Raw genomic sequence first — 11,878 nt, 5'->3', positions numbered from 1 at the left:
ATAAAAACAGAAAATGTTGGAAAAACTCAGCAGGCCTGACAGCATCTGTGGAGAGAGAGAGAGAGAGAGAAATAGAGTTAACGTTTCGAGTCCGCATGTTTCTCTCTCCACGGATGCTGTCAGATCTGCTGAGTTTTTCCAGCATTTTCTGTTTTTATTTCATATTTTCAGCATCGGCAGTATTTTGCTTTTATTTAAATACTGTACTGACACTGTTCACCCAAGACAAAGATTAACATCAGATTCGAGTACAGCATCTTAAGCCATTTTCACCACCTCCGGGGTGTTAGTAGCTGCACCAAGCAGTTAATTCAGTCAGTTCTGAGATTATTTTTGTGTAAATTTGATTAAAACTGTCTTTATTTTTCATCCATTGTTTGAACCATAGACCAAAGCATGACGAAAGACCATTTATTATTTGACTTTTGTGTTTGTAATTATTCATTTTGATTACTTATCTCGCGGTATTAAATACATTGAAAATTGTTCTGTGCAAAAAGTATTACTTTTAATAAAAGCTCTTTAAGAACAGTATAAATACAATAATGATATTGATTAAACAATTTGGCAAGTCTAATATTATGGAAACCCTGTGTTAATCATTTAAGTCGAATATTTAACCATTTCTGGGGTATGTTTCCTGAATACTTATGCCTAAAAATACAGAAGTCAATAGAAGAAATTTGACAAGAAATAGATGAATTATCTGTCAATCATACGATTGGGAACAGAACGAATTTTTCTGTATTGTATTCAATGAATTTAACTGTAAATATGCGGAACGCTGTTCAAACATCAACTGTTTCTTTTTAACACTTGATATTAAATGGAATAAAACAGATTAAATTTTAACTGGTAAATGATGTAGGGAGCAGCTTTAATCGCTAACATAATAATGTCAACTCTTGATACGACTTAGAAGTCCAAGAGTCCATTTACATTAAGCTTTTGCAAGACTCTGCAAACAAGCGTCAAGCGTGACTCTTGCAAATGGGCCATTTCATCTTTAACATTGTAGTTTCTTTCGAAGTAACTTTCCAATACTGTTCGTTGCCTAACTTCATAAAAACTGAGTGTATAGAGTTGGCAATCTAATAAAATGGAAAAGCACCCGTCGAGAATCAAAAGTATTTTCGATCTAATTTTACCGAAAACCAAATTCTTATCGAACGACATTGCGGTGATAGCCATCGTGCTATCAACTAGTTTAAACATTAATCATCACGATGATGAATCGTTTCTTCACTTGGCATGTCAACAGTTTTGTCAAAATCGCTATTAACATTTCCGAACAATCAAGATTAAGGAAACGCGAAAATGAAACATTGTGCTATACTGTATTTGACCAGAGTTTCCAATTTTAAACCTAACCGGAAGCTGCTTTGAAGAATTCCAAATATACAATACCTGGGCATAAAGAGAAACGTTTTCTTTTTTTCAAAAAACTATCTGAACAGTAGTGTTTAACCTGAAGGCTAGAATTGCAACTTTTAACATGCTTCAATTCCATCACGGGATCGATTCGGGCACACCCACATCGGAGTCAGAACTTTGTGGTTTAAACGCTATATGGGATTTGAGCGCATAATGCCGGTTAATAGTACTGAAAAAATGCAGTCCCGTCTGCAATAACATTTTAAATCTAGGCCTGGTCAGGTGTGTGTGAAAGATTAGTTAGAATAGCAGGGTACCCCCCCTTCCCCGATGTCCCAGTTAACATTTATCCCTCAACCGAAACCAAGGCACCTAACGAGCCATTATCTAATTGTTGTTCCCTTTCCGTGCGCGTTAGACGACATCATAACAGTGGCGACATTTCCAAAGGATTTTTTGGGAGGAACTTGGGATCTGTAACGCGCAATAAAATGCATACTCTCCAACCTGCCGTGTAATCAGATGAGAGTTTGTGCAGGAACCAATAAACGTACTGTAAGTATTAACGTATTTAATCAGTGCACGTTCACGTGTGTGCAACCACTATAAATGAGGAGAAAGAAGGCACGTTAGCACCAAACAAAATATAAATAGCTCTGAAAAATAGCCCAATAAACTATCTCACCAGAGTCAAGCAACTATGGAAATAATTATTAATTATCCATCTAACTGCCATTGCCAAAGGACAAATCCGCGTGGAATTGTCACCCAATTCAGTTATTGTCATTCTATCAGTGATAGCTATCGACAAAGCACATTGCATATGTACATGATGAAAATTCGCACCCGAAATGATAGATGATCTCATTTCGATTGTATACCGCTAGATAATGAAGTTCCTCTATGTTATATGGGTTTTAAACTCCTAAAGGATCCCCCCCAAGACCTCATATTTTGGACAGGTCTATTGAAATAAGTAATTAGCCACAGCCCACAAAGGACCATAGGCAGCAAACAACTAATCAAACTTATGATCATATGAATAAAGTATGCTTTTCAATTCATTCTTTTATTTTAAAGGCAAAGTTATTATTCTAAGGTCTTAAATTGGAAGGACAGAAGTGATTCACAGAATCTTAGAGTGATTACAGCACAGAAAGCCATGCACCCTGTCATGTCTCTCTGAAGAAGCAACTTGCCTAGTGCCTTTTCCCCATAGCCCTACGCATTCTTCCTTTTCAAATAATAACCCAATTCCCTCTTGAATACCTCGATTGAACCTGCCTCCACACTCTCCAGTAGCGCATTCCAGATCCTAACCACTCGCTGCATGAAAAAGCTTTTCCTCCTGTCATCATTGCTTCTTTTGCCAATTACCTTAAATCCGTACCTTATGCTTCTGGACCCTTCCACCAATAGGAACAATTTATCTCTCTTTACACTGTCCAGCTCCCTCATGATTTCAAATACCTCTATCAAATCTCCTCTCAGCCTTCTCTTCAAAGAAAACAGTCCCAACTTTTCCAAACTATGTAAGTGAAGTTCCTCATCCTTGGAACCATTCTCTTGAATCTTTTCTGCTTTCTTCCCAATGCCTTCACATCTTTTCTAAAGTGTGGCACCCAGAACTAGATGCAATACTCCAGATGAGACCAAGTTTAACATAATTTCCTTGCTCTTGTACTCTATGCCCCTATTAATAAAGCCGAGGATGCTCTATGCTTTATTAATCACTCCCTCAACCTGTTGTGCCACCTTCAATGACACATGCACATATATATTCAGGTCTTCCTGCTCCTGAACCCCCCTTTAGAATTGTACCCTTCATTTTATATTGTATGTCTGAGTCCTTTCTACCAAAATTAATCATTTCACATTTCTCTGTATTAAATTTTGTCTGCTATTTGTCGGACAATTCCAGAACCTGTCTATACCCTCTTGAAGTTCCAAACTATCCTCCTCACAGTTCAAAATACTTTTGTATCATCCACAAATTTTGAAATTGTGCTCTGTACACCAAGGATGTAGGTCATTTGTATATATCAGGAAAACCAGGGGACCTAATACAGACCCCTGCGGAATGAAGCTGTATACTCTAGCCTGAAAGACATCCATTAACCACCACTCTCTGTTTTCCCTCACTCAGCCAATTTCGCATCCACGTTGCTACTGTCACTTTTATTCCATGAGCTTTATCAAATGCCCTTTGGAAGTTCATGTACATCACAGCAACAGCATTACCCTCATCAACCCTTTCCGTTATCTCATCAAAACACTCAAGTGAGATGGTTAAACACAATTTGCCTTAACAAACCCTTTCCTTAATTAACCTGCATTTGCTCAAGTGGCTTTCAATTTTGTCCTGAATTTTGTTAATATTAATACTAATAATTAATAATTTAAAAATACTCAAAATAAAAGTGAGATATGTAATTATATGCAGCTTTCTTCAGGCTCAGGTAATGTCAGAACCCTGTGTGAAGGAGGCCGGGCTGGGTTGAGCTGTTATTATACATGTTTGCCCATGATCAACTTCTTACCAAGATAAGGTGTTGTAGGGCATGGACAGGGTGGATAGGGAGCAGTTGTTCCCCTTAGTTGAAGGGTCAGTCACATGGGGACATAAGTTCAAGGTCAGGGGCAGGAGGTTTAGGGGGGATGTGAGGAAAAACTTTTTTACCCAGAGGGTGATGACTGTCTGGAATGCACTGCCTGGGATAGTGGTGGAGGCAGGTTGCCTCACATCCTTTAAAAAGTACCTGGATGAGCACTTGGCACGTCATAACATTCAAGACTATGGGCCAAGTGCTGGTAAATGGGATTAGATAGGTAGGTCAGGTATTTCTCACACGTCGGTGCAGACTCGATGGGCTGAAGGGCCTCTTCTGCACTGTGTGATTCTGTGATTTCACCTTGCTTATTTAAAAACATGAACTGTTTGATAATACTAAAATTAAAATTTATAGCAGGTCTAATCCACTTGAACAAATAGCATGTATTTAAAGATAAACAGCGATTCAAACATGTGTCTTTGCTGCACATTTAATACGTACACATGTGCCCAATAGCTCAGTTTATAGTACTGCTCCCTTTAAATTAAAAAAATCTTCGTTTCAAGCCTGAATCCAGGATTTGAGTTCTTAATTTAGGCTGACACTTCAGTGCAGCACTGAATATTGTTGGATGATTGGTAATTTTATGAAACTGAGGCCCTGTCTCCTTGTTCAATAGAGGCAAATGATTGCATGCACTCTGGTGATCATCATTCTTTCTTCCAATGCCACCAACAACAGATTTTTCTGGTTATTCAATTAAGTTTTAGTGTTTGAAGACATGGCTGTGCACAAATTGATTGATATGTAGAATCACAGAATGATTACAACACAGATGGAGGCCATTTGGCCCGTCATGTCCATGTCAGCTCTCCACAAGGGCAACTCACTTAGTCCCACTTCCCTGCCTTTTCCCCAGAGCCCAACACTTCTTTCTCTTCAGATAATTATCCAATTCTCTTTTGAAGGCCTCGATTGAATCTTCCTCCTCCACACTCGCATTCAACATTCTCATCACTCCAAAAAACACATGTTTTCTCATGCTGCCGTTGCTTCTTTTGCCAATCACCTTAAACGTTTGCTTACATAATAGTCATTGCATTTCAGAAGTAACCATTAGTTGTGAAGTGTTTGGAAATGGACTGTTAATGGAACTTCCGTAAAAGATTAGGCAGTGTTGGAAGCAAAACTATTCAGGTCCTAATTTCTTCCACCAATGACCTACAACCCGCCCAAGGAAGTTCTCCAACTAACTTATTTAATTTGCTGAGGAAAGTTTCTGCAGTTCCTTCCAGAAGGTAAGCCCAGAAAACTCCATAATACCAATTAAACTTGAACAGTAGTTGCCTTCCTTGAAATTGCACCCCCATGGTCAGTACCTCAAGGCTCATGTGTCAAGACTTTTGAATGTCTTTGTTTACGTAACACAGAACTGTGTAATCCACAAGCCCGTTCCTAATCAAGTATCCATCCATCCTTTAATTAACACACACTCGTTGCAATAGCTGGAGGCTATTAGCATATTATCATATCCACTTCTTTTAGGAGGGACACCTGACTTCAGGAGGCTTTTCAATGTTAAGTCTAAATTTCTTATCTGCATGCTCAGATATCTGTGCTTCCATTATCCCGTCTTCCGTCATTTTAAACGCTTGCATCTATGTCCCCTGCAGATCTTTGATCTGCAACGGGAAAAATATCAGTCCTGTGACTTGCAGTTTCATAGCTTCCAGTCTAAAGCCTCCAACTACTTAACAGTTGATAATTTGATAGTCATCTGTGTGTGCAGCTCAAAGTATTTTATGGACGTTGTATATGAAGGTGTTTGTATTAAGAGTGTGCACTTGTGGGTTCATGAAAATCTCACTGCCCAAGGAGCCACCTTCGGAAGCATCATCTAAAAATCATTGGTTTGTGGGTAAAATCTCCGCCTCACTACAACTTGTTCCTTGTTTGATTGGCGAAATCACGCCCCCTGATTCCTGGTTGGTGCTGTTTCTCTATATTTGCACTGGGGACAGATGAACCAAGAACAGAACTTTTTTGACTTAAGATTTAAGGTAGCGTTGTGGTTGATAGAGATATCTGCCCCGTTGAAAGTAGTAGGCTGTAAGCGGTCAGATCAAAGTGTTTTGGCTGGAATGAGTATTTCTGAGGCCGATTACTGCGGTGTAGAGGATTCGCAGCCCGGGGGCTCTGGCTTGGACACGGCCGCTTCTCCATGGGCTCAGTCCGAGAGTCCTGCCTCTCAAACCCGACTTGCATCAGCTCAACCCGTGGCTAAATCAGAGGGGAAAGCGGACGCTGAATCACGGATCAGACGCCCCATGAACGCGTTCATGGTTTGGGCAAAGGACGAAAGAAAACGGCTGGCTCAACAAAACCCCGATCTGCACAATGCAGTATTAAGTAAAATGCTTGGTAAGCTGAGACATTATTTTCAATTGTTGGAAGGATACACATACCATAAATATATACTAGAGAGTGAAAGATATATTAAAGAGAGTGGGGAAGCAGTAAATAAATATCAGCTGATTAACTAGCAACTGTGCGTGTTTTAATTTTGCTGATAATTCGGTAGTGGCTTTATTCAAGATCTATAGATTTGGTAAGGAAGTTGAGTCAGGGGCTAAAATACCCGAAATTAACGCGCGACTGTGCGCGCTTGTCTAAAAGCTCTGGAAAAAGTAGAAGCTATTTCTTAGTATGGGGAAAGTGAATCTTAAAGGAACTGAAGACCTCATTAAAAGTAGGGGACTTTAACAAGTCTATATTCTACCGAATCAATTTGTAGTTTTTTTTTCCAAAACAATTGTTTCTGGCTCAATACATCATTTCAATTGGATACTTTCAATTAATGGATTTCCGACCTATTATGGAACACATTTGAGTGAATGTGTGTGAATTGATTTTCTGTAATCTCGCAGGACAATCGTGGAAATCTCTTCCTTTTGACGATAAGCGTCCTTTTGTGGAAGAGGCTGAGAGACTCCGTGTCCAACACCTGCAAGACCATCCCAACTATAAATACCGACCTCGCCGGAAGAAGCAGAGTAAGAAAGCCAAACGAATGGAGACCAATCTTCTAGCACACAACCTGACCCAGAATCACGGCTCTGCCCTCAGGAGCAGCCAGGGAGTTTGCGGTGAGACTTTCAACAGGAATCATCACGAAGGAAGACACTCGGGCCAACATCAACTTCCTTCGCTCTGTCACTACAGTGATTTGCACGGGCTAGGCTCGGAGTTCGAGAACTATGGGTTGCCCACTCCCGAGATGTCTCCCTTGGATGTGTTGGATCCGGTATTCTTTCCGTCCCACATGCAAGAAGACTGCAATATACCTTACAGAAACTACCAACATCATATAGACTACAGCCGGGATAAATCAGGCGCCTTGTCCTATTCTGACCAAATCTCTGCCAATGTGGCCGAATTGGTCCGGAATCCGCAACGTCTGTATTACAGCCAGCTGTGCCCTGGAGGTCAAAGCAGCACATCTGCTCACCTGGGGCAGCTCTCCCCTCCCCCCGAAGCTCAACACGTTGACAACGTGGAACACTTGGGTCCAACTGAGTTTTGGACAGATGTTGACCGTAGCGAGTTCGACCAGTATTTAAATCTAGCAAGGACTCGTCCGGATGCCTCTGGGCAAACCTTTCAAGTCTCTCTGTCGAAACTGAACCCTAGGGGTGTGTCCTGTGAGGAGAGCAGTTTCATTTCTGCACTGTCCGATGCCAGCAATGCTGTCTATTACAGTGCCTGTCTCACCGGCTAACTCGCAGCATTCAACGCTGCTATGTCTCTGTAATTGTTTGTTTTCAATACATTTTTAAAAAAGCTATTAAACTATTATTGCGATCATGTATGCTTCTAATTCAACCCAAGTATGCGGAAATCACTGGTTGGCTTCCAATTTTAGCGGAGCGGGAAATAAAGTGAACCAGGAATTGATAAGTCACTGGTTTGGAAAAAAACAAATGAAATTGAATTTTTGATGTCGGAAGCACATTGGTATTAAAAGCGGAAATGTATTAATCAGGGATCATTCCAAGTGGAATATCCTGTTTTGTAAGCCTTTATGTAGCAGCACGTACAAAATGTGATCAGACTACTTTTGCTTCAAATCCAAAAGAAAATGTAAATGTTTGTTTTTTGGGGGTGATCTACCCTTTCAGCTTTTTGTGGATATATCAAGCTATTTTAGTGCTTTGATAACGTTTTACTTATTTGCAAATGTATAACCTTTAATGAAGACTCAGATACACTTCAGTAAATAGTGAATTCTGTTGTAATTGCATTTTTGTAAATCTGTTAATAAAAGCCTCTATTTAATAAATATTTCAATTTGTAACTGCTTTGATAGTAAAAGGTCCATGATGATTTGAACACTCCTGATTCATATATCTGTTCACTATCCAACAAGTAACATCAATGTATTTAGGACAGTTCCAGTTTATTTTCAAGTAGAAAACACTTTTTGCACACAAGTTTCCCAAAAATTATCTTTCTACTTACATTATACACACTCATTAAAGATTCTGCATTACCCATGAAATTAATTTTACTAAGGAAGTTTAGGATTGGAAACATATTGAGATCATCATTTTATCACAGAGGCCTGGGATTATCCAGTTCATGTTCAAGTATTTTGCACTTGCCATATGCTATATATGATGCCTCAAATCACAATGATTTTAGAATGACTGGGGCCCACTAAAGACTATTTCTTACAGTAATGAAATTGTTCCACTTACTTGGTGGAAGGACAGGAATGTTACACTCTAATATTGTCATTAACTATCCATTCAAGTAAGGAAAAATTAGCTGAAATAAAAAGAAAGTGCTGGAAGAACTCAGGTCTGGCAGCATCTGTGAAGAGAGAAATGGAGTTATCGTTGAGTCTAATGTAACTCTTCTTCAGAACTAAGTTAGTTTCCAGTTAGCTGAAGCCATTTCACAAGTTTAAGTCAGAGCTATAACTTGGTCCAATAGCAGCTTGCACCCCTTGATCAGAAACTTGTGGCTTCAAACACCATGCCAGAACTTAAGCACATAGTCTAAACTGGCACTTTACTGCTGCACTGAGAGAATTCTGCATTGTCAGTCCTATCTTCTGCATGAGATATTAAACTGATGTGCCTGTTCAGTTGGGTTTAAAGTTCCCATGATACTATTTGAAAAAAAGGGTGTGCTCCTTTTATCCTAGCCAATGTGTATACCTCAGCCAGCATCATCCAAAACAGATATTGCTAATTTCATTCATTGGTATTTAAAGACCTGGATGTATGTAATTTGACTGCTGTATGTGTCTATGAAAGAACAGTGATGGCATTTCATATAATTCTATGGCCGTGACACACTTTGAGACATCCTGAAGGCATGAAAGGTGCCCTATAAATGCAAGCTCTTTCTCAAACCTTGGCTTTATTTTTCAGTCAAGTTATGAGGTGAAATATGCTAATAAAATCTGGAGAGCAAACAACATCCAAATAATTACAGCAAATGTAATGAACTAAAATTCAGCAACTATAACTAATGGATAGCGCAATTTTATTTAATTATGTTTTTAGAATCTCACTTTGCTGGGTGGGATTTTTCAAAATAAGAAGAGCAAATAGCAATCCTTTGCTTTCACTTTTCTTCATTGTCGATAATAGCAGCATTGAAAATAGCAGCAGCATTTTCAGCCTGATAAACCTTCATACTTTCTCACTACTATTTCAGCAGTTTTACCTGCACCATTAATAGGACTTTTCCAATTATGGGAGGATTTTTAAGCTCAAATTAAGTTATTAACATCCCTTTAAAAACACATGTGAATGCTCAAAGAATCTAAGTTTTTTTTTTGGTTCACAAGCCTCTCACTAGAGAAGCTTTTGAATCAGTAAGTACGAGGAAAATTCTCACATTCTTGGGAGTTAGGAAGGGGAGGTTTCAATCACTTGGGCCAGAGACAAGTACCTTGTTTGCTTGCCACTGTCCCCCTCCTGCTGATAAACTGTTAAATGCTACATAGAGACTTTAATATCAGGAAACAAACGCTTTTATTTAGTGATCTCATTTTCAATAGATTTATGCTATGTGAAAAAAATATAATTTGGCCCAACTCATACTGCTAAAAACAGAAATTGCTGGAAATACTCACAGGTCTGGCAACATCTGTGAAGAGGGAATCGGAGTTAACATTTTGGGTCTATGACTTCTTAGGTATTTCAGCGTTCCTCAAACCGTGCTGTCGTGAGACTGACACTCAATGCCATGACCATTGCTTGTCTTTTTAATCCTCCACCTTGTTCCCACTCTGAACTATCTGTCCTCAGGTTTTTGCAGCATTCCGATGAAAGTTTAATGCTAGTTTGAGGAACAGTGCCTTAACTTTCGATTAAGCATTTTACAGCCTTCCAGATTCAACACTGAGTTCAACAATTTCAGACTGTAACCTCTGAATTGTTTCATTTATCTTTGATAGTATTGGTTGTACTCTCTTGTTTTTCTCTTTCTTTAGCTTTAACTGGCAGTTATTCATGATTCAGCCATTCACACCTCCTCTAGACACATCTCCTGTTGCTTTAGTTGCCCCACTATCACTCACTTTGGCCACACACCACCTACCCTTTTGCCACTTAACCTCCCCTGCCTTCCACCCAATCACAAATCTTTCCTTTTGTTACTTATCCCACCCTTCTCCCTTCCACTTGCTTAAAACATGTTACATTTCTAACCTTTCTCAGTTCTGGTGAATGGTCATTGACCTGAAATATTAACTCTATTTCTCTCTTCACAGATGCTACCTTACCTGCTAAGCATTTCCAGCATTTTCTGTTTTTATTTCAGATTTCCTGCATCTGCAGTGTTTTACTTGTGTTATTTTGTTTGATGTACATTTCCTATTTACTGACCATAGAGCTGCGATAGCAATGACAGTGGGAAAATAGAATCAATACACATTCTATGAAAAAGAAAGATGCTTGGAGGCAATTAATGACATGAGGATAGATGGTGTGACTTGGAATTTGACCCAACTTCCTATGACTCATTCAACATTAACCATACTAAATGGTATCAGCCAACTCCGATATGGTGTAGTACATGTATATACTATTCTAAAAGCATATCACATGGGACAGAGAGGTTTAAAATTGCTTTCAGCAGAAATATCTTTTTCAACCAGCAGTTTTATTTTATTAAATAGCTTTATTTATTAAGCTTTATTCAGTTGATAGCCCATGAGCCAGAAGATTGTGAATTCAAACACCATCATCTAGGCTGATGCTCCAGTGTTGCACTGAGCGGCTGGTGCAGTGCCTGAGTTGCTACACCTGAAACTCTGAACATGACTCCCCAGCAGCAAGTTAGAGATATTAAAATTTTAAATATGTTTAACTTTAATTGCTGGATGATAATGGAGCAGCCACCAGCTTTTAACCCTGCTGGTCTGATTTTCTATTCTTTACTTTCCCAATGAAAATTTTTTATTACATTCAAAATACAATTAATTTTGAACCACCATGTGCTAGTGGAGCAGGTGCCCATTTTAAACCCTGCTAGCCTGGCCAGTTATCCTTTCCTGACTTACAGACAACTTGATGCAAGATGTCCCTTAGGATGGATTTATATCACGCCAGCTCAGCCAATTTTCTCTTCTTGACTTTGGTAAGCCTTAACTTTGGTAAAAAGATAATTTGCAATCAGCGCATTCAAACTAAGGCAGGATATTACACCTGAACAAAGGGTTCATAATCATGGTATCAAGATAACTTGATTAGACAAATTCATAGATTGCCTAATAAGCAGGAACAAATGGAAATTGGAGCAAGAGTAGACCATTCATCCCCTCCAATCTGTTCTGCCATTCATTTAGATCATGGTTGATCTGCATCTTAATTTCTTTTAAATGCCTTGGTTTCATATCCTCACAGCAATTTATAAATTTATACCCTTACCTCACA

General features: G+C 39.1%; 1 protein-coding gene across 1 annotated transcript; it reads left to right on the top strand.

The window, feature by feature from the left end:
- The first annotated feature begins 5,929 nt into the window (after positions 1–5,929).
- On the top strand, positions 5,930–8,267 carry LOC144688507 (transcription factor Sox-18A-like). Its single transcript, XM_078555165.1, has 2 exons — positions 5,930–6,347; positions 6,854–8,267. The coding sequence occupies exons 1-2, from the start codon at positions 5,948–5,950 to the stop codon at positions 7,702–7,704; spliced, it is 1,251 nt and encodes a 416-aa protein (XP_078411291.1). The 5' UTR covers positions 5,930–5,947; the 3' UTR covers positions 7,705–8,267.
- Positions 8,268–11,878: the final 3,611 nt, after the last annotated feature.

Source organism: Cetorhinus maximus, chromosome 13, assembly GCF_964194155.1.
Source record: "Cetorhinus maximus chromosome 13, sCetMax3.hap1.1, whole genome shotgun sequence".
NCBI classification, from domain to species: Eukaryota; Metazoa; Chordata; class Chondrichthyes; order Lamniformes; family Cetorhinidae; genus Cetorhinus; species Cetorhinus maximus.
The sequence above is the reverse complement of the archived record's forward strand: the minus strand, read 5'-3'. Positions and strand labels throughout refer to the sequence as shown.